We start from the raw sequence: 27,246 nt of genomic DNA on the forward strand, positions 1-27,246 counted from the left end.
TTCCTGGTTTGATTTAACTAAATTAGTTTTAGAAACCAGAAGTGCCTGGATTCTCTGGAAATACAGAAATGTAGTTGAACGTTTTGTATAATTGCCATTCATTCTGGATGCACATAGAGTAAAGTGTATTTGCAGGACTAATGTTAAGGAACCATAAAATGGATACTTACTAAGAGAAAATGTTGCATATATTTTTCCATACCCCTTGTAGGGAAATTTTTACATCTTTGTTCCTCAAGCTATAAATCAAGGGATTCAACATGGGAATAACAAGCGTGTAAAATATAGAAGCCATTTTATCAGTTTCAAAGGAATGGCTGGACTTGGGCTGCACATACATAAATATCAAAGTTCCATAGAACACTGTGACCACCGTCAGGTGGGATCCACAGGTGGATAAAGCTTTCTGCCTGCCCTCAGTAGACTTCATCCTGAAAATGGCTATAAGAATAAGCAGATAAGAGAACAAGATTATCAGAAGGGAGGAAACCAAATTAAATCCTGCTGAAATTAAAATTATCAACTCAATTTCATGTGTATTTGAGCAGAGCAAAGATATCAAGGGGAAGCTGTCACAGTAATGACTGATGACCTTGTTGTCACAGAAGGTTAAGGTAAAAATTTTTGTGGTGATTAGAAGAGAAATAAGCACACTGTAGAGATAGGGGACTGCCACTAGCATGCAACATATCCCTTGTGACATGATGACTGTGTAGAGAAGAGGGTTACAAATGGCCACATAACGGTCACAGGACATTGCTGACAGAATAAAAAGCTCACTAATAATGAATACAAGAAAGAAAGAGAGCTGTGTAGCACAAAAGTAATAGGATATTATATTCTGATCCATGACAAAGTTTACTAACATTTTGGGTCCCACAGCTGTAGAATAACCAAGATCTGTAATAGCTAGGTGTCTGAGAAAGAAGTACATGGGAGTGTGCAGCCTGGAGTCCATCTTGGTGAGGATGATCATGCCCAGGTTGCCCACCAGTAAGAGCAGATAGATGATGAGGAACAACACGAAGAGTGGAGCCTGCAGCTCAGGGCGATCTGTGATTCCCATCAGAATGAATTCCTTCACCACCGTGATGTTGTGTTTTTCCATCCAAGGTGATCAGAAAATCTAGAATAGATAACAACATCATCATAACCAATCACTTTTCTGTATTGTCATTTTGGAGATTTCTGATATTTGAAAATTAATCTCATACAAATACATAAGGGTGTGTGTGTGTGGGTGTGTGTGTGCTTGTGTACATAATTTGAATTAAGGGATAGTGATGCTAAGTTGGGTTTGTCACTTCTAGTGCTCTGTACATATTGTTTATCACCCTTAGATGCTGGTTAGAGGTCAGTTAGAGTGCTAAGCATCCTACTATATCCATAAATACATAACAATAAATACTGTATCATGCAAAGTTAGAGGGATTTTCATGATGAACTACAAACAACTTAGGAGAAAAAGAGGTTATTGGTGTTGATTTAGATAATGAAAATTCATAAGAAAACTCCTTTTGGAGAAAGAGAAACTGTAGATAAAAGAATAAGATTGTGGTCGGTGCTATGAAATAGAAAGATAAGCCTCCACCTGCAGTGTCAGCATCCCATATGGGCACTGGTTCAAGGCCTGACTGCACCACTTGTGATTCAGCTAATGCACCTGGGAAAGCAGTAGAATACGGCCCAAGGGCTTGGATCCCTGCAACCACACGGGAGACCTGGAAGAAGCTCCTAGCTTCAGCCACGCCCATTTCTGCCTCAAGTGGTCATTTATGGTCTGAACCAATAGATGGAAGATCTCTCTCTCTCTCTCTCCTTCTCTTTCTGTATCTCTACCTTTAGAAAAATAAATGTATCTTTTAAAAACAAGAATACATTAATTGAAAGTCACCATGTTATGCATTATCATGGATATAAAATTACATAAAGATAAAATGTATATGGATTCCTAGTTGGAATTTGATTTTCTGCACATTAAGGCCACAGGAACTTTTTTGAAATTATGAGTATTATACAGCACATAATGCATATAAACATGTCTAATAAAATAAAAGTATCTGAAGATCTCTAGTAACCCAAAGATTAATAATGGACCAGAGTAGGACACGGATGATATTTAAAGGAAGATATTTATTACAGATTTTAAAAATTCTTAGCATCAAAGTTTTCTCAGAGAAATAAAAGAAATAAACAGAAATGATACTGTTTATAATGAAATTTTTGTCAAAATAGTCTCTAAGAAATAAGCAAATTAAAAACATACAATTTGATAACATTAACTGTAGAGATTTTTACAGGTAATTTTCAATTAAATCAACCAAAATATTGCTTAGAAATTTGGGTTTGCCTATATCATAAAAAGCTCTAATCTACACATTTTTAATACTAGAAATATGGGGATATTTATCATATTATGTTATTAAGGAATTTTTTTCAGAAAAATGCAACAAGAATCTGTATAAAATGATTTTATCTGTTACTGTTTATTTGGTCTTGTTTCATGATCATGCAATTCTAAAAAATAAATGTCATGCAAAAGCATGTTTTCAGAGACAAGAAAGGCTGGGGTCTTTCCTCTTTCTGGTTTTAGAGATCTGTGAAAAGAAATAAACCACTTTTTCCTAGTTTACTATCATTTTTATGATGGTTATCATTTTTAAAATAGTACTTTAAGAAATCTGTTTTTTATCAGATTCCATTAGAAATTGAAGAGCATTCAGAACACTGTATCATTGCCATAAAACACTTAGAGTTTCCTAACCTCTAAATATTTGAACATGATATAGAAATCCCATTTCACTAATCAAGAGAGATAGGAACATATTTCTACATATATGGAAATAACCATTAACTGTTACATTATTTTTAAGAGATTCACAAAGAAGAGGCTGGAGTACCTGAGTAACTGTGTTTAGAAGGATTGTATCCATGCAGGTTCATAATTTTGCCACTAAAAAAAATTTAAAAAATGTTCCTTTAGGCTGGTGCTGTGGCTCACTAGGCTAATCCTCCGCCTGTGGCACCGGTACTCTGGGTTCTAGTCCCAGTTCCTCCTCATCCAGTCCAGCTCTCTGCTGTGGCCCTGGAAGGCAGTGGCGGATGGCCCAAGTGCTTGGGCCCTGCACCCGAATGGGAGACCAGGAGGAAGCACCTGGCTCCTGGCTTTGGATCAGCTCAGTGTGCCGGCCATGGCGGCCATTTGGGGGGTGAACCAGCGGAAGGAAGACCTTTCTCTCTGTCTCTCTCTCATTGTCTAACTCTACCTGTCAAAAAAAAAAAAAGTTCCTTTGGCTATGTTTCACCTGGTCTCAGATTTGATCTGTGTTAAAATTATTTATATAAAGCAATGATTTTCTACACAATGTTCAAAGGATTTTTCAAGTATGTTTATGAGAATTTAGCCTGTTAATCCATATGAACATATTAAAATATTAATGTGAAGAAAAAAGCACAGCTCCTATTTCTGCTTGCTTTTACTGAATGGTGAAAACACAGAAAATTGAACTATAAGTACTTACGCAATTTCATCATCAACTAAAGAGGAACTTTGCAAATGTCACCAAAATAACGTGGGTATCTCTCAAATAGCACATCCTGTAAATATTCTATTATTTTTACCTTTGCTGCAATCACTGCTTTGGCATTTGCATGTATTTCTTACACAGCATAGTGAGAATTATTTATGGGTTGGTTTTTGTTTCCTTTAAGTTCTCTCTAAGGAGATGACAGGCAATTTGTTGATGATGGTAGTGCATTTGAGCTTGACAAAACACCTAGAGATTGTTCAGTAATTGACAGCAGCAATTTTATTCACATGTGTATTATTCAAGGTCTCTAGAGAAAGAGAACCAAAAGGAATTACCTATATCTAATCAGATATACCTTAAGGGATGCATCACAAAATTTTAGTGTCTGAGAAATCCCATGAGTTCTGTCTGAAAGCTTAGACCCAGGAAAGCCTTGAATAGTGTCAGTACAAACCTGCGTTCTTGCATAAAAGAGAAGCTAGTGCCCAACCAGAGTACAATGGCCTGGGAAACTGCATAGCAGAAAGAAAAGATGGATGCCCTACATCAAGCAGGGAGCAAACTTTTTTTTCCTCTACCTTTTGTTTCAATCAATACTACAGTGGATTGGTAGGTTGTCTGGCCCCATTGGAGAAGGCAATCTTCCTGATGAATCTGTAGATTGAAATATTCTAAAAATATCCTCACTGACACAGCCAGAAATAACGTTTACCAGTTATCTGGGCATCCTTGAGCTCAGTCAAGTAGGCACATAATCAACTGTAATAAGAACACCTCCTTAACAACTCGGCATCATTATATATCTCTTTAAACCATGTTCATCTTCAAATAATGGCAATAGCAAGATTGTAATTCTACCTAAAATGATACATTTATCCTCCTGTGTACAACTGAAAATCCACTAATCTGTTTCCGAAATAAGGAGGTAAAGTCCTTCAGGGACATGTATTATGCCACTTATATTCCTTAATTAAATATTATATATAAAAAATGAGCACTGAAATATAGCTTTCTACTCCACAGAGGTAAGGGCATTTGCCTAACATATATGTATACAGTCAAGCACATTCATACCAAGATGAACAAATGTTTATGACAATTACAGTCCTCATATCTGTAACTGTTCATTTCTGTATCTACCTTCTGTGCTTATGCATTCTGCATTTCTCTTTGCCTTCAGCAAGCATCTTGCTTGGTTGTGGCTTAGTTTTGATGCAGTGATCCAAATCTTCATTCCTAAAAGATTTGTACCATTAGCAGTTCTGTAACGATTGAGCAGTTGCAGATGTTATTGACTTTAATCATAGAGTATGGTGATACTAAGATATGCTCAGGTATCTTGTTTCAGGCTTAGTTTTCACTATCTACATTATGTAGTCCAGTAGTCCAACTGGCAGTCAAGAACAATGACCTCGGCAGCACTGTAGCTTTCTTTTTTTTGGCTTCTTTTTTCACAGGCATAAGAACCCCAAGGTGATCAAATAGCACTCCTAAGATCTCCTTCAACTCTTCCATCTCCACTGGGAAGCATTCTTCACTTTGGAAGTATTTCTTCTTCTGGAATTACTACCTCTAGGCCACCAGAGCATGAATTCGTGGGAACTGGAAGCAAACATTTTGCTAACATGCCACTGTGGATAATAGTAGTACCACTTTCATTTCTGGCTCTTTGTTCCCGATCATTGCATCCTAAGTATGTGCCAGAGGCCAATTCACAGCATACACAATGTTGTGGAAAACTTTGTTCTAGTCCCTCAAGGTATTTTTTTTTAGTCTGCTCTGCAACTGAGTCTTTGTGATATTGTGATTTATTACAAGAAGTACATGTTTCAGACTTCGTCCCCAGGTACTAGTACACACTCTTAAAGCCTTGGGAATCTCTTGTTCTAATATTTGGTTGTGAGCCTGGTTCTGGATTCCTTTACTGAATTTAAGAGCACCTTTTGTTCTATTAAGGTCACTTTGGGCAGGTGCTGCAGTTTACTAGGCTAATCCTCCCCCTGCGGCGCCGACACCCTGGGTTCTAGTCCCAGTTGGGGCGCCGGATTCTGTCCTGGTCACTCCTCTTCCTGTCCAGTCTCTCTGCTATGGCCCAGGAGTGCAGTGGAGGATGGCCCAAGTGCTTGGGCCCGCACCTGCATGGGAGAACAGGAGAAGCACCTGGCTCCTGGCTTCAGATCAGCTCAGTGCGGCGGTAGCGGTCATTTGGGGGGTGAACCAATGGAAGGAAAACCTTTCTCTCTGTCTCTCTCTCTCTCTCTCTCTCTCTCTCTCACTGTCTAACTCTGCCTGTCAAAAAAAAAAATGTATGTGAGTTTCAACCCATGGAGGTTTACATAGCTCAAAACAAAACAAAACAAAACAAAACAAAACAAAAATCACTTTGGATGGGCTCCTGAATGGGAATTGTTTCTATCACCAAAGACCAAACCATGATTTGAAGGTTGACATATTCCTCCCCACTGTCCAGCACCTCAAAAGGGAAGAGAGATAAAGATCAAATTCAATAACTGGTTATTCTTTTGTAATGAATTTTCTGTAAAAAGTCACCTAATTATGGTATTTGTAATGCTTCCTGGTTTTGAACATATAGAGTGTATAGTGCCTTAAGAGGAAAACACAGTTTGCACTTCTTCCCTCATATGTAGTACAGTGCATTTTTCCAACTGGCTGTTCCTGAATGATACACTTAAAAAATGGTCAACCTCATGGTATGTGTTTCTCTGATTTCTGTAAGCTATTCTACAAAAACATCAAATCCAAGGAAGGCATTGTGGGAACTCCAATTTATTTTCAGTTCACAACCAGGAACCTGTGATTAACATTTCAATTGGAGGCAGTCTTGTGAGACTGAGCATAAACCTATGAAATCTGGTGCTATCTCTAGGAAAAAGTGCTACATTGTTTTAATTTGCAAGAAGCACAGCAACTTAGATAAAATTACTTGTTTGTAGTAAAATATACATACATTTTGTCATAGAAATGTCCCATGTTGAGTGTTTGAGAATTCAGCAGGTGAAAAGTTTGTGTTTTGTATCATGTATTTCATTGCCTAATTGGGATTCTATAGAGTGGTCTTTGTTATAGGAGTGTGTGGTTTGGGTAGAGAAATCATGAAAGGGTAGGGTATTAGAAACTTATGGTCATTATATGGCTATGTAGTTATCCATTATATGAAACTATAATTATGCTATGAACAGTTACTAAAGATAAAAGTTAATAATGTAAATTAGGATGTAGACCTATCTCCAGAGGAGTTGGTCCTTAAATAATAAGTGCATGTAAAATTATAGGTAACACACTAGACATACAATTTCTTGGTGACTGTTACCTGTAATATTTAAAATGAAAAGTGATGTGTTGCACCTTGATGTTGAAAAAAGCTTATAATTAGATCAGCCTAAGCTTAACCCACTAGTTTAAAAGCCACCTACAAAGGAAACATTATCCATGGAGAAGAAAAATAATAAGCAAATTTAAAATGAGCAAACTTAAAAAGAGTATATTTAAGTTATTTAATAAGGATGGATCTATTTCAAAATTACATTTATCAAAATACATTCTAATTGCATTACATAAGAATTTTGTACTCCTGACATCCAACTTAAGAGTATGTACTGCTTATGCATATGCATTTCAATAAGCAATTAGTTCAAGTTAAGCATTATGGAGCTCAAATGGTCTCACTTCCTCTATTATTTTATAAACTAATCCAAATATTGAGACCAATTGAAAATAGAAATATTCTTTGGGTGTAATTCATGCCAAGAAAAAAATCCAGAGATTGTAGCAGATTTATAACAACTATTTATATGTAGTTTCAAGGTTTGAGTGTCTGAAAATAATAATGCTAATTTTGAAAAATGCTGACAAACTAGTTGCTGAAATGATGCAAACAATTTGATGGACATCCTGTAGCAGAGGTGGAGTGTCTGATCATCCCATTTTACTTCTTTTCCTGCTGCACACAGAACCAGATTATTTCTTATCCTCTCCGCAGTTAATTATGACAAAGTGCGTTCTAGCCTGAATCTTATGTGATACAGAGCATCCTGTTGCCTGTATTCTATCCTTTCCATCACTTAGCACTTGTCCTGAATGGCTTTCCTCAATGCCTGTTTCAGGGCCTGTATTTTTTCATTGTTGGACAGAAATTAATAAAGTATTGAAAGGTCACGAGAAAGAAGGGATGATGACTGCAGGGAGTACTAGATGTCCCTGCAGTCAAGGAACACTTTGTTTGCTGCTACAATGATTACATGGAGATCCAGAAGCAACATCTCAACATGAGATTTTCTTATTTCTGCAATTCTAGCATTTTAAGTAGCAAGATCTCATGAATCTCTGCCTTAAATCAATTATTTTATAATTTTAAAACTAGTAGCATTTTATCCTTCAATAATCTATTCTGTTTTGTCTTTGAAATATGAACTGTATATAGCATTTTTTTTAATCACTGGAAATCATTTTGGCCATTATAGCACAAATTGATTTGGTTAGAATTCTAAAAATTGACATTTTACATTTAGATTTTGGTTAGACCAACTTCAATAAGTATCTTGTAAGACAAAGTAAAGTATTGATTCTCGCAACTGCTATGTAGACCAACCCTCTCCAAGTCAGATACTAGGTAGTTGTTTAAGATATATCTTCACAGTTAGTGAAAGGATCAACAGCAGTGCAAGACAGAAGCTTGGTCTAGAAGGTGACAACTGGGGGAATTAAGTAGTGGAGGGACTTTGGGCTTCATAAAGTAAGAGTTCCTTTTAACAGCAGGAAAGAAAGAGTATATAGACTTAAAATGAATTGCAGAGAAAAGGAAAGGAGGAAATGAGAAAAAGAGGAACAGGAGGGAGGAACCAGTATTCCAGTATAAAATGTAAAGCAGGAAGAGCACATGAAAAGGACAACTGGGAAATTCTTCCTTATTATAGACGTTACCTTAAGAATTAAGGATGACCATGCTACAATATAAATCTCTGTTTTGCTTCTTTCCACCCATAACTACCATGTTCAGTAAATTCTTCTACTTTCAATGATTTTTTTGAATGTATGGTTTCATTTCTATGAAAGTGGCTTTTGGAAATACATTTAGGAAAGTAGAGCCAATAGCTGTGGCTTACAGCAAAGTAGCTGGATTGAAGTCTGTGAACATAGCTAGACTATAAAGGGCAAGAAAAGTTCTAATGGAGACCTTAAAAGTCCTCAGTTTGACTTTTAAGTTTGTGTGCGTGTGTATGTGTTTAAAAAGTTCTAGTGGTGAGTGATGGCTCAGCGGAAAGACATCGTTTGGGATGCCTTCATCCCCCATCAGAGTTCCTGTTTGGAGTCCCATGTCTGCTCTAGGTTCCAGCCTCCTGACTACATGCACACGAGGAGGCAGCAGGTGATGGCTCAAATAGTTGGATCCCTGTCACATATGAGACCTGGATTGAGTTCCTGGTTCCAGAGCTTTTGGCAATTGGAAGATACCTTTCTCTCTGTCGCTCTTTCTGTCTCTCAGATAAAATTAATTAATAAAAAAAAGCACGTCCTTGTTAGATGTGTCATCTGGGGGATTAGGTTGATTCATTACTTTTAAATAAAATTGTGACCAGTGTTATGTGGATTTATATGGCTAATGTTCATACTTTTGGAATCTTTTTTTAAAGTGGTTTTAACCTCCAATCAAAACAGGATCAGGATAAAGTTTTTTCTTAGCACAGATTAATTTGATTCCAAATAATATTTAAAGCATAAATGGTATTCTTCTGAGACTACAGTATACTGTGTATTAGTTAATGAGACAGATGCAATACTTTAAATGATCCAGTTTTACAAAAACAAAACAAAACAAAAAAACAAAAAAAAACTGCAAGGAGATGTGGTAGCCCAAATAATGCTTCCATCAAAAATTTTCCTGCTCTAATTCCCATAGCCTGTGAACATGGTTCCTTTTCAGGAGAAAGAAATTTTCTGAGGTCATGAAGTTTAGACCCTTGAGATAGAAAGACTCTAATATATTATATATGTAGATCCAACATGATCTAACAAAGGAGAGAGGCACCAAAGAGAATTAGAATCACAGGAGAATGCGACAGGTGAAGCGGAGGTCCAAGACATGGTTTTGCTGATTGGATTTGAACACAAGCAAAAGGCTGTGGGCAACTCATAGTAAGTTGAAAGACAGGGAGCAGATTGACCCCTAGAGATTTCAGGAGGAACATCAACTCAGAAAACTAGATTTTGTCCAGGAATAGCCACTCCTGACATCCAGAAATGTGGTATAATACATTTAAATGGTTTCAAGCTCCTGTGTTTGAAGTGATATCTTACAGCCACACAAAAAAAAAAAAAAAAAAAAAAAAAAAAAAAAAAAAAAACTATTAGAAGAGACACACAATTATCTTTAGAAAACACACATGTATAAGTCCAGTTATATGTATCTAAAATGCTCTACATCTTGTTACTTTACTTAGCCTATTTAAAAATTTGCATAGTATTGACATAAATAAAATCTGAGTTTAACCCTATTACCTCAATCCTGTTCACTGAGCCAGAACCAAAGAAAACCCTTTTCAACTGCAAAGTGTGTTTCTCCATTTGTGTATATATCATCTAGTAAAGGCAAAAACATTCATGGTAAAGCAAGAACAAGCAAATGCACACATACACAGATAAAATACAGTGTCGCTTTTTGTCTTCAGTTATTCTGCTTCTTCAAATCAAAGCTAGACGTTACTTATTGGTCTGAGTCCCTTAGTCCTTAGATTTGGTATTTCTCTTCTCTCCCTGGAAATACCATGAATGTAGTTTGTTTCCATATGATGCTTTCACCTGATAGTTCAGATCCATTATCCTTCACATCATCATATGTCAGTAGCATTTAAATGTAGATAACACATAATATCTATTGAGATATTTTAGTCAATCAATATTTATTTTTTTCAAAAATAATTTACAAGCTTACAATAAAATGCTCATGGAGAAATGACTGGATTGCCTAGGGGGAATATCAGCTCCTCCACGTCTAATCCGTCTTCCTGCTGATGCACATTCTGAGAGGCGGTAGATGGTGGCTGAAGCACTTGTGTCCCTGCCACCCACCTGAGAGACCTGTAGTGAGTTCTGATATCCTGGTGTTGGCATGGTCCAACTCTATCTTCTGTAGGCATTTGGGGGGTTAACTACTGAATGTCCCCTTTTCTCTTTCAAATAAAAGCACAAAACTTGAAAATTTGTGAAAATGGAATTTGTGATAAGTTTATTTGGTACAACATTTTTAAACAAATGCATTGTATGTTTCTAATATGGATTTCTCAGTAACTGTCATACATGTTATATTATCTGTGTTTATTTATGGATGATAGTGAGCCACAAGGAGGATAAAATCCTGGTATTTGCAGAAACTTGGGTGGAAAGTAGGACAATATGTTAAGTGAAGTAAGCAGGCATAGAAAGACAGAAACTGTTCTCTCTGATTTACAGAAGCTGAAATCATAATCATGAACTAGCAGAGAGTAGAATTGAGAGGGTGAGTAATAGACATGGAAATACAACTGGAGACGGTAGAAGAAGGAAATTTCATCTTCTTTTTGGCAGGGGGACTCCTGATAGTAAGTGGCGCTTCGAAGATAATGGCTTTGTTGGTCTAATAACATTTTACTGCAAGTCATGCTAAGTACAAGGGCAAAAATATTGATGCCTCATGCTACAGTTTCGTAAAGCCAATTAACTCTATAAAATACTTTTAATATGAAGTGAAAAAATAATTTTATGTCTTTTTAGATGTATAGAAATATTTATCTTAGTATATACATATCAAGTGAGACTGTTGGAGAATCTTCCTTTAAAAACTTAGTCTGTTTTTCCACAAGTCCTGTTTCCATATGTATAGATCACTTTTGTTTAGTAATTATTTCCTCTTAAAAATTTAATTTTTATGATTTACATTTGGTTTTAAGTAGTAGATAAAACAGGGCTCCACAAATTTTGATGGATAGAATGCTGCAAAATCATCATTTCAACAGTTGAACAGAAGACGACCTTTGCAAGGAGTATGTTGTACATCCTACCACCTTCCAAAAAGTCCCTGCTATACCTCTATAATATGTGTATAGGCTTTCTTTTCCGGTTCAGAAATTGTAGAAACACTTTGGACACTTACATTTTGTTTACAATATACGCATAACAATCTTTTTTTTTTTTTTTTTTGACAAGCAGAGTGGACAGTGAGAGAGACAGAGAGAAAGGTCTTCCTTTACCATTGGTTCATCCTCCAATGGCCGCTGCGGCCTGTGCTGATCTGAAGCCAGGAGCCAGGTGCTTCTCCCGGTCTCCCATGGAGTGCAGGGCCCAAGCACTTGGGCCATCCTCCACTGCACTCCTGGGCCACAGCAGAGAGCTGGACTGGAAGAGGGGCAACCGGGACAGAATCCAGCACCACGATCGGGACTAGAACCCGGTGTGATGGTGCCGCAGGCGGAGGATTAGCCTATTGAGCCGAGGCGCCATCCATAAAAATTAATTTTATTACAAACATATTTTCTTGCCGGCGCCGCGGCTCACTAGGCTAATCCTCCGCCTAGCGGCGCTGGCACACCGGGTTCTAGTCCCGGTCCGGGTGCCGGATTCTGTCCCGGTTGCCCCTCTTCCAGGCCAGCTCTCTGCTGTGGCCAGGGAGTGCAGTGGAGGATGGCCCAGGTGCTTGGGCCCTGCACCCCATGGGAGACCAGGAGAAGCACCTGGCTCCTGGCTCCTGGCTCCTGCCATCAGATCAGCGCGGTGCGCCAGCCGCAGCGCGCCGGCCGCGGCGGCCATTGGAGGGTGAACCAACGGCAAAAGGAAGACCTTTCTCTCTGTCTCTCTCTCTCTCTCACTGTCCACTCTGCCTGTAAAAAAAAAAAAAAACATATTTTCTTGCATGCATTTGTGAAGTTAGGATAGAAATAATTCAAAAATTTTCCCTCTGAAATTAACAGTTTTAATCATTTTGTGCCACTTCATAGAACAGTGGTGTTTTTAGGATAAAATGAGAATAGTGAAGATAAGCATAGTTTCAAATTTATATTGCTCTGAGTGATTGGCATGGGTGTTTCAGTAATCTCTTCAGGGCATCCTTCACATCCTTGTTCCTTAGGCTGTAAATGACAGGGTTAAGCATGGGGATCACTAGGGTATAGAAGACCGAGGCCATCTTGTCGGTGTCTAATGAGTGGTTGGTCCTCGGTTGCAAATACATGAACAGGAGGGTGCCATAGAACACAGTGACAGCCATCATGTGGGAGGCACAGGTGGAAAAGGCCTTTTGTCGTCCCTCCGAGGAACGGATCCTCAAAATGGCAAGGACGATGTGGAAGTAGGAGATGAGAACTACAGTCATGGAGAAAAGCAAGTTGATCCCTGAAAAGGTGAACACAGCTGTTTCTGGAATGTGGGTATCAGAACAGGACAATGCTAACAGAGGGACATCATCACAGTAAAAGTGGTTGATGACATTAGAAGAGCAGTAAGACACAGAGAACACACAGGAAGAGACCGTCAGTGCTGTGGTCAGACTCTGCAAGTATGTGAGGGAAACCAGCAGCAGGCAGACCCGCCGAGATACCACCACCATGTAGAGCAGGGGGTTACAGATGGCCACATAACGGTCATAGGCCATCACAGAGAGCATGAATATCTCTGCCACGATGAAGACTAAGAATCCTCCCAGCTGGGCTGCACATCCATAGTAAGAGATTGTTTTCTTGGTAGCCAAGAAGTTAACCAGCATGTTAGGGGCAATGACAGTAGAATTGCCAAGGTTGATGATGGCCAAGTGCCTGAGGAAAAAGTACATGGGGGTTTGCAGTCGAGAGTCAATGCTGGTGAGGGTGATGATGCACAGATTCCCCACCACGGTCAGCCCATAGATCACCAGGAACACACAGAAGAGGGGGATCTGTAACTCTGGACTCTCTGAGACTCCCAGGAGAATGAACTCTGTTATGTGGGTGAGATTCCCTGCAGCCATTTATTTTGTTAGTCCATCTTTGAAGGGGAAAAATAAAAAATAATAGATGATAAAATTACTTTATCTGTTATATGCTACATCTTTAATATTTCATTTAAAATCAATTTATTTTTTGAGAAAACTTTAAGATTTATATCTTATTTGCTTCTTCCTATCTTTTCATGGACCTTAGATAAGCGAATTACAAGAGACATTAGAACCCCTTAGAACTTTTTAAATGAGAAAACTTTAAGATTTATATCTTATTTGCTTCTTCCTATCTTTTCATGGACCTTAGACAAGCGAATTACAAGAGACATTAGAACCCCTTATAACTTTTTAAATGATCGATTTATTTTTCACTGTTGGGAATAGGTTATATTAAGTGAACATATATTTAATGCATTATTATCTTGTGCATTAAGTCTTTTAATAACATATACAGGTTAATTAACATTTGATATCTTATTAATATCTTATGCATTTTTTTTCTTATTTTTTCTTATTAATTTCTGCCGCACCAATCTGCGTAAGTTGCCTACAACCAAGCCTGGGACTGAATATCAATCCTTCTGATTGCTATTTGGAAACTCTGAATGCTCTCTACATAATCAGATTACATTTGTTTTGCAAAATGAGCAAATCTTGACTTAACAGTCTAACTTTGACTTACACTACATTTTCTCTATTATTTTGTTCCAACAGCTCTTCCTTCCATTACAGCTTTTACCTCTTCCTTTGAATTATCTAACGTCTATTTTTAAAAATTCTATTATGAATAAATTTTGTCTGTTAAAATTTGATTATTTTTATTTACTTTTATAAAGGAAAATGAGTGGAGGAGAGTGCATGTATTTAGCAAGTAATCTGTTACCTGAATTATGGTAAGGGTTTTGAAATAATAATCTCAGTATTCTGTTGGATTGTCCTAAAATATGATTATACTACTTTTGAATTTTTATGTATTGATTGAGATTCAGCAACATATAGTTACTCAGATTCTGTGTCAAATGTTGGTTAACAGTATAGCATTAACGTCATAACATTATGGTTTTGTTTTATGTGATTTTGTTTATGTGTTTCTTTTTTCTGTTGTTGACTGTTAGCACATTGATAACTATATTTTAACAATTGTTCATATTCTTATATTATGCAAATTAAGTGAGAAACATTTATATATATGTTTGTATATATATATATACATATATATATATGTGTGTGTTTGAACACAGCCTTATATCAAATGAGTACCAAATTAATGCAACCTGCAGTTACTGTTATTAACATATTTTGAATGTTTTTACTGTGGTTTCTTATTTCATTTGTTTTACATTACGGTGTAAATGTGGTTTCTTATTTCAATCTTAGTAAGTCAGTCCACCTTACTGAGCGCTCCTACAGTTGAAATACACAGAATAGATTATAATTTTGTATTATAAAAATTAGCATGTATCATAAAACAAGTTATATTTTCAGAAAAAGAAACACCTCTTCAGCAACCAGATTCTTACATCTTCAGTGTTCTGATACATTCAGTACGTCACATCAGTGTCTACCGAGCTGATCTGATTGTGCCGTAACAGCTATTCTTATCTATTATACATTTGAACATGAAAAGAACTGTATTGCTATAAAGCAAGTTAACTTATGGTGGAAAACCCTCAGCCAACAATTACTTTGATGAAACTATTTTCTGCAGGTTGCTACACTTAAGAAACTCAGTGCATTGTTCTCTGCGACATTTGATATTACATGAGTTTATCTTTAACTTTGTGACAACTGTCAAGTATAACATCAATGGCAATAGCAATCATTGGTTTTATGCTATGGCTTTGAGATGGGAGATGATATGCATGTATTTACTATTTATATCGTCTGTTAATTCTTTCCTTCTCTGAAATATGACCCATGGCAAAGCTAGAGTTGCTTTTGACTTCAATAAGTTTATGTCACTGAAATGAAGCTTCTGAATAATACTCCCCATTTTTCCCTTTATGTTTTCAGAATCTTGTTTAACTTAGCATCTTCCCAATAAGAGTTACTTGAATTTCCTAAACATTTTTTAACTAGTTTTTGAATGGAAATAATGTATGATTCTAACAATATTAGAAATTCTCAGCAAGTAAAATTTTAAATTTTATACATAATATTAACATTGTATCTTACGCTTTTAAAAATTATTATAAAATTATTTTAAAATTATTATATATTATTTATTTGAAAGGCAGAGTGAGGCAGAGACAGAGAAGGATCTCCTGGTCCTTGGTTTATTCCCCAAATGACTGTAACAATTATTCCTGATCAAAGCAGAAACCAGGACCCTGGAACTTCACCACATGGTTGGCAACAACACAACTACTTAAATTCCTCGCCTGCTGCCTCCCATGATGCATGCTAAAAGGAAGGTAGAATCAGAACCAGCAGTGGGACTTGGACCCCAGGCACCTTGATGTGTGATGTGGATATCCAAACTGGCCTTTTAACTGCTGAGCCCAACACCCACTCCCTAATGTTAACATTTAAATGTCTCATTTCATCTCCAGAAGTGTTACAATTTAGATATGAATGGTCACATAAATTACTTCTTCTGAGATGCCTTTGAGAATGTATTCAACTACTCTCAAACTGTAGAATGTGTCTTAAGCTGGTTAGACATGGACTGTGTTTGTAGCAAACACTGAATTTATGTATGTGCTCTCAGTATCCCCTTGGGACACAGTTACTATCTCTTGGCACCAAGGATTCTTTCTTTTGTAGAGTTTTTCATCCTGGCCATGCACAAATCAATAGAGGAGAAAAAACTCACCATTATTGTCTTTAAGTAATTTTGCAAGTCTCTCTTAGAAACTGAAAATAACTTGTTTGGCATAGCATTAAGGCAATATTTAGGACTCCTACATTCCATATAAGAGTTTTTGGGTTCAAGTCCCAGCACTGCTTCTGATTCCAGCTTCCAGCTACTACGCATCCTGGGAAACAGCAGGTGATATTTCAAGTGTTGGGTCCCTGACATACATGTGAGAAATGTAGATTGATGTCCTGGCTCCTGACCTTCAGGGTGGCCCAGTTTTAGCTGTTGTTGGCATTTGGGCAGCATATAACAGATGAGGGATCTCTATCTGAATCTCTGCCTCTGACTGTCTTTAAATCAAATAAAATACATAAATAGCAATTAAAAAAGAACACTTTTTAGCAGACACTTAAGAAGCTTCCAGTCTGGTAGAGAGTGTCCTCTAAAACACCCACAAACTGTATGGAAGATACAATTTCTCTTTTTACATGGATCCAAGTGCTGTAATGACTGTTAATTATCTGTGTCAGCATTAATATCAATAGACATGTTTATCATTATTATAGATCTAACAGTATTATTCTACTTAGCAATCAACGGGCAGATATTTAAGTCACTCGTGAAAAGGACAACATTGTGTTCTTGCGTATGATTTGAATTAACAAACCTTTAAAGATATTTGAATCTTACATACAGGTGATCATTAGTGAAATACGTTGTGCAACCTACCTGCATGGAGAAACTGGCTAGCACCTGCCAAGAAGGTTGCTGCACAGAGCATCCTGAGCAATGTTATAACAGTCTGGTGTCCCTGAAGACCTTCGCACTCCACTGTGTTTGTTTTCAAGCTCCAGTCCCTGAACATGAGAAATGAACTTCCCAAATAAAGTTCTGGTTCCTAAGGGAAAGCAAGATGAAGTTAGGGCTCGTTAGTCAGCACTCCACTCAAGTGTTTCCTCAAACAGGAAGTGGGGCTGTCTGGAGGCTTGTTTAGAGGACCTAATTGAACAATGACAAACCAACATAATGATCCCATCTGTTTTCTTTTTCTTTCGTATTTTTGAGCTGTACTCAAATGCCCAAAAGTGCTGGTGCCAGCCCAGAGATAAAAAAATATAACAATTAGAAAGTGCAGCAACATGGCCACAGTGAACAACGTTAGCCCAGAACTGAACTGAAGTCGACATTTTAAGGTCAAGAACAAGTCCTCATGTGACCATCATAAAAGCTGGCTGATAGTCAATGTAAATTCCAAAGTGGATGGTAGTAAAGAGATTCAATATCAGTTTTCTAATGGAAAAAAACTTAAGGCACATGCCATATATCTATTTTAGTTTTGAATTAGAAAATAGAACAAAAATTCATTTTTAAATAGAATTCAGATTTCTACCCTCAAAAGAGTTCAATACTTACAACTTTTATCTTTTATCATTTGTGGATTTTTTTTATTTGTAAGTAATATAAATGCAAAATACATGTTTCAGTAATTCTCCTTTATTACTAACTCCTAAAATAATTCTCATGAAAGAGTGGGTGTTTAGTCTGACTGATAGAATCAGTGAAGGCATGAATGAAATACCCACCTGAAATTTTGAAACCAGCTGTAGGATTTGAGGTCCTAATGCTATAGTTGATCTTTATTGTGATTTTCATTTTTATGGAATAATAGTCACAGGTTGAAGTTCATGCTCTAGAATATCCACTCCTTAAAGTGAGTTCAAAACCACTCCTTCCTGTAAGTAAAAAAAAAAAGTTGATTGCATTGTGGCATACAATACTGAAAACCCTCTTCTGAGTATTTGTCCATAATAATTGTAAATAAGATTTTGGGGAGATTTTATGAATTCACAAGTGCATTAACATATTATTCACAATAATCAAAATGTGCAAGGTTCCTAATGGCCCTAGTTGGAAGAAGAGAAGAAAATGATTGACAGATACACAAGTACACTATCACAAAAGATAGAAAGATAAATTTATTTTAGTGCAAAGATTTTTTTTTAAATTAATGAATAATTTTGTAATATGTGATTTGTGAACATATGAAGACCAGTCAAATGCCTGGATTTAACTTTTTAGCCCCAAGTAAATTTAGCTTTTAATTACATTTTTCATGAATTTTTTGTTGCATTTCATTTTATAAAATAGGAAGCACAGTAGCTATCTTCATTTGCATGTCTGGGATATGCACAGATGACGATGTAATGTGATGAGTATCTGTGACGATGTGATGATGATTTGAAAGCATCCATGTGAATAACAGTGGAGGGAGTTTTCAAACTAAAACACAGAAATTGTGAAAGGGATTTATAATGGGCAGAAAATCTGTGTGAGCGCTTTTTGAGAAGTTAAAGTTCATAATGTCAATTTAGGGAAATTTCATTAAATTATGTTTTCTACAAAGACTTCGCCTTTGGAATTAATAATAAAGTTACCCATGGAATAAGAGACTGAGTACAATGAGTCTCTTCATATAATAAAAATTAAAAATAAAAATGAAGAAAAGAAACATGAGAAAGCAGAATCAGTTTTAGAAAATTCTGATTTCATGTATTTCATATGCCTATTCAGTTGTCCCAGCTGCATACAGTAGTTATTTTTTTTTTGCCAACCTAGATGAGCTAAATATCACCATCAATTTCTTTTTTTATTGTGCTAATTTGAGAGTCAGGGAAAAGAGAGGGAAGAGAGAGATACACACAGAGAGAGAGAGAGGCAGGTAGAGAGAGAGAGGGAGAGAGAGGGAGAGAGAGAGAGAGAGAGAGAGAGAGAATGTTTTTCCATCTACTTGTTCATTTCTCAAATGGCATCAATGGCTAAGACTGGGCTTAAACAGAACCCGGAAGCCAGGAACTCAATCCAAGCCTTTCAGAGTCAGCTGGACTCAGTAGGTGGAGTCTGGAATCAGACCCACATACTCTGATGAGAGATATGGACCAGACTAATGCTTCTCCCTCATTATCATTTTAATTTGTGTATTTTTTTTGACGGGCAGAGTGGACAGTGAGAGAGAGAGAGAGAGAGAGAGAGAGACAGAGAGAAAGGTCTTCCTTTTCCATTGGTTCACCCCCCCCCCCCAAGTCGCTGCTACAGCTGGCGTGTTTCGGCCAGTGCGCTGAGCAGATCTGAAGCCAGGAGCCAGCTTCTTCTGGTCTCCCATGGGGTGCAGGGCCCAAGCACTTGGGCCATCCTCCACTGCACTCCCAGGCCACAGCAGAGAACTGGATTGGAAGAGGGGCAACCAGCACAGAATCCAGCGCCCTGACTGGGACTAGAACCCAGGGTGCTGGCACCACAGGTGGAGGATTAGCCTAGTGAGCCGCGGCGCCGTCCTTAATTTGTGTATTCTAATACTGAATGTAATTCTGAAAACTTTCATAGGCTTAATATCATTTATATATTTTCCTTTGAAAGAAGCTCATTTGTTTTTCCCCATTGTTTCATTGGATTCTTGTCAATTATTATTTGGTAATAGCAATTTAAGTATTTTTATATGAAGTCTCTGTCAGATATATAAATCTGATTATGTAGTTTTGAAAACATATCATCTCCTATTTCAAAAATTCCTGTTTGATGGCATTGGTGCTGTGGAAAAGCCAGTAAACCTGCTACTGCATATGAAATGCAGTGCTGGCATTTCATATGGGTGCCAGTGTGTTCTAGCTAATGCACTTCTGATCCAGCACTCTGCTTTGGAGTGGGAAAGCAGTGGAAGATGGCCCAAGCCCTTGGGCCCCTGAACCCATGTGGGAGACTTGGAAGAAACTACTGGCTCCTGGCTTTGGCCTGGCCCAGCCCCTGTCATTTTGGTCACTTGGGAAGTGAACCAGCAGATAGAAGACCTGTCTCTACCTCTTTCTCTGTAACTCTGCCTTTTGAATAAATAAAAAAAAAATCTTTAAAATCTCAATTTTACTCCAGTATATTTTTGATAATCTACTAGTTACCATAGATCAGAGAAAATATACAGTATCTGACTTTTTGGGACTGGCTTACTTTACTAAGTTTAATGGTTTCCTGTTTCCTGTTGCTTACATTTTGTGGTAAAAGACAGGATATTTTTAATCACCAAGTAGAATTCCATATATATATAGTGATCCTGAGCATTTTTTCATGTGTCTGTTGGTCATTTGTGTTCCATCCTTTGGAACATGCCTGTTCATGTCCTTTGCCCATTTTTTAACTGGATTATTTATTTTGTTGTTGAGTTTCTTGAACTCTTTATAATGCAAAAGTTTTATACTATCTGAAGAGGAACCAGAGTATATCTTGTGATTTTTTTAAAAATCCTGGATATTAATCCTGTATCAATTGTGTAGATTGGGACTATTTTCTCCCATTCTGTTGACTGAGTCTTCCTTTGCTGAGTATTTCCTCTGTAATGCAGAAGCGTCACAGCTTGGTATAATCCCATTTGTCTATTTTTTATTTTATTATCTGTGATTCTGGGGTCTTTTCCAAAATGTCTTTGACTATGCCAGTGTCTTACAAATTTTTCAGAGTATCAAGTCATGGATTTATAGCCTTGAAATGTTGTGAGTTGGTTTTGTATGAAGTGTAAGGTAGGGGTCTTGTTTCACACTTCTGAACACACAGATCAGACATTTTGTCATTATTACATATTTCTATTGGAGATTTGGTGACTTGTAGAAAAGAATAGTCAATCAGATGATGCTAGTTAAGGTGGTAATGATGATTTTCTAGTGTGCTGTAGGAGTTCCTAATATAATTTTTGCTTAATCCAGTATAAAACACACAGTTTGCAAACATTTTCTGCTATTATGGAGGTTGCATTTTCCTTCATTTCTTACTTTTTCATGCAGAAACTTCATCATTATGTAGTCCTACTAGTCTGATTTTTTTGTCAGTTGACTTTTGGTGTCTTATTGTAGATGTCATTGTCAAGTACTAAATCCTTAATGTTTTCCTTTCTGTTTTCACCTAGGATTTGACTTTCAGGTCTTAATGCTTCCTTAGTCCATTTTAGTTCAATTTTATATATGTTAGAAGATATACATCCAATTTCATTACCTTGAATATGCATATATATGTATATTCAGTTTTCTTAGTATTAGTTGAAAAGAGTAACCTTCCTTCAACTGTTAAGATCAACTAACCATGTGTTATGGGATGATTCCTGAGATCTGTAATCTGTTTCATTGGTCTATATGTCAGTCTTTATGCCTGTATCATAAAGTTGAATTACTGTTGTTTTATAAAATGGTTGAAATCATAAATTGTGATGTGTCACCAGCTTTTTTCTCCTTTTCAAAATGGCTTTAGTCATTCAGGTCTTCTGTAATTTTGTTTTATTTTTGTTTATTTATTTTGTCTATTTTGGTAAGAACTATCATGGGATTTGGGAGGAATGACATTCAATCTTAAGACCATTGTCAGCAACATGAGGATTTCAGTATGTAAACCAAAAAATTACACTGAGATATCATCTCATAGCTTTGGGATACCTGCTATTATAATATATAATATATACTAAAATACATATAATATAATACATACTAAATACATATGTGTATATATATCTTCAATGGTGAAGATGTGGAGAAATTGGGGCCTCTATACACCTTTGTTGAAAATGTAGAACAGTTTGAAACACCATGGGACATTCCTCATAAAATTGAAAATAGAACTTTCATGCAATCCATATTTATCCAAATGAATTGAAATCAGGATGTAGAAGATACACATGTGCTCCTGTGTTCTTTGTAGCATTATTGACAATAGTTAAGGTGTGGAAAAATGTAAATGTCTATTAGTGGATGAATGCTGAAGGAAAGTGTTACACACATACAATGGAATTATGTTCAGCTTAAGGATTGAGGTTCACCTGTTATATGCATGACAGTATGATAGAATCTGTAAGACTTTAAATCAATTGAAATAAGCCAGGTATGGAAAGACAAGCAGAGAATGATTCCACTTATCTCAGGGTTCTAAAAAAAAAAAATGTTTCAGTAGAGTGGAATGATTATTGCCACAGGCTAGAGGAAGGGAGAAACACAAGTTGATATTCAGTGAGTATAGAATTTCAGTAATGCAAGATGAATGACTTCTAGAGATTTGTTTTGTAACAGTCTACATCCATTTAAAACATGATTATTGCAAATTTAATATTGTATTAAAATTAATTGATGTTTTCTTATCAAAATAGTTAAAAATTAAAACATAAAATTTTGCAGTGGGGGAATATTAAATTGTATATGAAGCTTTTTAAAAGATTTTATTTATTTATTTGAGAGATAGAGTTACAGATAGGGAGACACAGAGACAGAGAGAAGGGTCTTCCATTCACTGGTTCACTCCCTAAATGGTGGCAATGGCCTGAGCTGGGCTGATCCAAAGCCAGGAGCCAGGAGCTTCTTCCAGGTCTCCCACGTGGGCACAGGGTCCCAAGCACTTGGGCCATCATCCACTGCTTTCCCAGGTCATAGCAGAGAGCTGGGTTGGAGGAGGAGCAGCTGAAGCAAGAACTGGCGCCCATAGGGAAAGCCGGCACTGAAGGTGGAGGATTAATCTACTGTGCCACTGGGCCGGCCCCTGTATATTAACTTTTTGAAGTATCCTTGTACTTAATTACAAAGATGTCATACACATAAAGAGATTTAACTATTAGAATATTATGCAAAGATTTCATGTAGTATTCACTAACAAATCAACCTGATAAAAGAAAAGATTACAGAATTTCTATCTATATATGGCCTATTGAAGTGTTTCAATAAAGATTTATACTCAGGAAATAATGAATTATTTACTGCTACTTCAAGTTAATGGCAATTCAGGTGATAAAAACACATGATAGGCAGGCACCGCAACTCACTGGGGTAATCCTCCGCCTGTGGCGCCAGCACACTGGGTTCTAGTCCCAGTTGCTCCTCTCCCAGTCAAGCTCTTTGCTGTGGCCCAGGAGTGCAGTGGAGGATGGCCCAAGTCCTTGGACCCTGAATCGCATGGGAGACCAGGAGGAAGCACCTGGCTCCTGGCTTCGGATTGGCGCAGCATGCTGGCCGTAGTGGCCATTTGGGGGGTGAACCAATGGAAGGAAGGCTTTTCTCTCTGTCTCTCTGTCTCTCACTGTCTTACTCTGCCTGGCAAATAAAAAAAAGATTCAAGATTAATGTCATTGCAATTAATGTCTAGGTATTTTAGCAGGTAAAATCCTTGGTATTATAAAATTATTATCATAGAAAACATTAACATCTTTAATGCTGAAAGCTCTTTAAGAGAAGGGGAAGGGGTGACCTTGATTACCTTTTTCCTGACTCTTTGGCTTTGCTGCAAAAGCTCTCACCCCTCTAATTCTACCAGCCATCCCAACATACAGACACACATACACACACACATATACACGTACACACTCCTCAGTCCATGAAATTTTCAGAATCTACTCTTTTGGGGCTTTCTCAAAAGTGCAACCATGTACAGATCTTCACTATTTCATCTGACCTACACAGGTGTGGCTGTTTTATAAGGGAAATTAACAACAATTTATCTGATAAATAAGTTGCTAAATTTGTAGATGTATCATTACTGAGGACTTGGATTTTCATTTGCTGGGTTTGTAGTTTAAGTTTTTATATGATTTTATAAATGCTATTATTCATTTAAAATTATTTCCTAATTATTTTCATGAGGATGAGGAACTAAATACATTTTTAGAGCATTTTATTGCATTTGAATTTTTATCAAACATCATTTGATTTTATTGGTACATTCATGCTATTTTAATAGCTTAATAGTGTTATAGTAGTTTATACATATGACACCATGATAACACCTTTAGATTTTCCCCTACACATTATATAACTTTATTGCTAATTGAATCACTAGTTCTAAATGAGTTAAGACTAGATCTTTTGTGGCCAGCGCCGCGGCTCACTAGGCTAATCTTCTGCCTAGCGGCGCCGGCACACCAGGTTCTAGTCCCGGTCGGGGCGCTGGATTCTGTCCCGGTTGCCCCTCTTCCAGGCCAGCTCTCTGCTGTGGCCCGGGAGTGCAGTAGAGGATGGCCCAAGTGCTTGGGCCCTGCACCCCATGGGAGACCAGGAGAAGCACCTGGCTCCTGCCATCAGATCAGCGCGGTGTGCCGGCTGCAGCGCGCTGGCCGCGGCGGCCATTGGAGGGTGAACCAACGGCAAAGGAAGACCTTTCTCTCTGTCTCTCTCTCACTGTCCACTCTGCCTGTCCAAAAAAAAAAAAAAATAGATCTTTTGTAAGATTACCATATATTCATCAACTTAGGAAAATTCACTTATTTCTAAAGTGTCATCCTTGGGGTCAGCTTTGTGGTATAGAGGGTTTATTGATTCCCACAATGCCAGCATCTCATACAGATTTGCCTCATATCTCTGTCATTTATGACCCAGCTCTCTGTTAATGTACCTGGGAAAGCAGTGGAAGCTGACACTTGTACTTGGGCCCTTACACTTATGTGGAATAGTCTGTATGTTTTTTTTTTTTTTTGACAGGCAGAGTGGACAGTGGGAGAGAGAGACAGAGAGAAAGGTCTTCCTTTGCCGTTGGTTCACCCTCCAATGGCTGCCGTGGCCGGTGCGCTGCGGCCGGCGCACCACGCTGATCCGATGGCAGGAGCCAGGTACTTCTCCTGGTCTCCCATAGGGTGCAGGGCCCAAGTACTTGGGCCATCCTCCACTGCCTTCTCTGGCCACAGCAGAGAGCTGGCCTGGAAGAGGGGCAACTGGAAAAGAATCCGGCGCCCTGACCGGGACTAGAACCCCGTGTGCAGGCGCCGCAAGGCGGAGGATTAACCTAGTGAGCCGCGGCGCCGGCCAGTCTGGATTTAGCCTTGCCCAAGCCTACCCTTTATGGCCATTTGGAGACTGAGCCAGCAGATAGACCTCTCTCCCTCTCTCCCTCTCTCTCTCTCTCCCTCTCTCCCTCTCTCCCTCTCTCCCTCTCTCCCTCCACCTCCACTTCCACCTCTACCTTTATCTCTCCCTCTCCCTCTCTGTAACCCTGACTTTGGAGTCAATCAATAAATCTTAAAAAGAAAAAAATTCCTTAAGTCTAATTTATTTTATGTAAACAATTCTGACCAAATATAACAATTACCACATTTTTATTTCTACTTCATCTAACCTATAGCAATGATGTTACTTCAATAAGTCTGTGATACAATAGAATTAAAGAACAACATTTTCCGTAAAATGTTGGAGTCATTTTTTCATGGTATAATATGTGTAGTATATATGCAATGTATGTAATATGAAAGAAGCCTGTGATATCTATATATTATAGAAAGATATAACAATTTAAGAAAATACAGAGATGGTACCCATTACAATGGAGTTAAAGCATCATTTGTCATTTTTATGTATCTTTCGTTTCTGTGTACGTGTATGCCCAGTGCAAATAAAGATTGAAAACCTGTGTATCAACATGCCAGTCTGGTGCATTCTTTAATGTGGTGTGTAAGATATAAGGAAAAGTATGCCTTTTAAAAAACACAAGTATGTCCTTAATATGAGCAAGTTTAATGACAGATTCACACAAAACTTTCCTTCCATGGTGCCATATTACTTGGCCACTGAGAATAATTATTCAGACTTCAGGTACTTATGTTGAACTTATGACAAACCAAAATGAATACAAAAAGGATAATCAGTACTTGAATATCCTAGGTTGCAAACCAAGAAAGTGTCTAATTCCATGCTTATCCATGAGTTGTTTAAAAATGCTTATAACACAATAAACAGTGACCTACAGTATACTTCATTATACATGTTTTTGTGTTAAACTCTATATGTGAAATGTACACAGGTATTTCCATACCCTGTGCAGGGCACTTTTTACTTCTTTGTTCCTCAAGCTGTAGATCATGGGGTTCAGCATGGGTATTACCAATGTGTAAAACACAGAAGCCATTTTATCAGTATCAAAGGAATGACTGGACTTAGGCTGCAAATACATGACAGAGTCCCATATAGTACAACCACGACTGTCAGGTGAGACCCACAGGTAGACAAGGCCTTGTGCCTTCCCTCTGCAGAGTTCATCCTAAGGATGGCCACAAGAATCAGGATGTAGGACAAAAAGACTATCAGAAGAGAGGAAATCAAATTAAATGCTGAAAATATCAATATTATCAACTCAACTTCATGTGTGCTTGAACATAGCAAAGTTAACAGGGGAAGACTGTCACAGTAGAAATGACTAATGACATTATCGCCACAGAAAGTTGAAGTAAATATTTTTACTGTGGTTATCAGAGACAGAGAGGCACTGTAGAGATAGGGGACTGCCACCAGCATCCAGCATACTCTTTGCGACATGACCACGCTGTACAGCAGAGGGTTACAAATTGCCACATATCGGTCATAGGCCATTGCTGAAAGAAGAAAAAGTTCACTGATAATGAACGTGATGAAGAACGCTAGCTGTGTGGCACACCAGTTGTAAGGGATTGCATTTTGATTAGCTACAAAATTGACTAACATTTTTGGTCCCACAGCCGTTGAGTAACCAAGGTCAATGAAAGCCAGATGCCTGAGAAAAAAGTACATGGGTGTTGCTAGCCTGCTGTCAATTAAGGTGAGGATGATCATACCCAGGTTGCCCACCACTGAGGTCCCATAAATGATGAGAAACAATCCGAAGAAGGGAACCTGCAGCTCGGGGCGGTCTGTGATTCCCAGCAGAATGAAATATTTTAGCGCTGTTATATTCTGTTTATCCATCCTGGACCTCAAGGGAAATTTCTGTGAAAAGAATCAACAAATGTCACTGAGTTTTAAGAGGGATCACTTGTTGGAATTTTACTATTCAGCAGTAATGTGCTCGATATGTAAATTTTTCTTTGATGAAACAAATAAAATAAGACTCCTCCCCATAGTTCACCCTGAAATCAGATTTCAAAACCATTGGAACATGAGGCATATAAGCATAGAAGACTTTTTTCTTTGTCATGTGCGGTAGCTATC

General features: G+C 37.6%; 2 protein-coding genes and 1 pseudogene across 2 annotated transcripts; all 3 read right to left on the reverse strand.

Moving 5' to 3' along the window:
• Positions 1-169: 169 nt before the first annotated feature.
• LOC100341754 (olfactory receptor 8K3-like) lies at positions 170-1,108 on the reverse strand. Its single transcript, XM_002709130.3, has one exon. The coding sequence runs from the start codon at positions 1,106-1,108 to the stop codon at positions 170-172; it is 939 nt and encodes a 312-aa protein (XP_002709176.1).
• Positions 1,109-12,573: 11,465 nt separating this feature from the next.
• Positions 12,574-13,521, reverse strand: LOC127492828 (olfactory receptor 8J2-like). The gene has a single exon (XM_051853815.3). The coding sequence runs from the start codon at positions 13,519-13,521 to the stop codon at positions 12,574-12,576; it is 948 nt and encodes a 315-aa protein (XP_051709775.3).
• Positions 13,522-26,065: 12,544 nt separating this feature from the next.
• On the reverse strand, positions 26,066-27,003 carry LOC127490246 (olfactory receptor 8K3-like; annotated as a pseudogene).
• Between the last annotated feature and the right edge of the window lie 243 nt (positions 27,004-27,246).

The sequence above is a fragment of the Oryctolagus cuniculus genome, chromosome 1, assembly GCF_051225735.1.
Source record: "Oryctolagus cuniculus isolate XC-2025 breed Fujian yellow rabbit chromosome 1, ASM5122573v1, whole genome shotgun sequence".
NCBI lineage: Eukaryota > Metazoa > Chordata > Mammalia > Lagomorpha > Leporidae > Oryctolagus > Oryctolagus cuniculus.

Coding starts and splice junctions, on each gene's coding strand:
- LOC100341754 (XM_002709130.3), bottom strand. CDS start 1,108: ATGGAAAAACACAACATCACGGTGGTGAAGGAATTCATTCTGATGGGA.
- LOC127492828 (XM_051853815.3), bottom strand. CDS start 13,521: ATGGCTGCAGGGAATCTCACCCACATAACAGAGTTCATTCTCCTGGGA.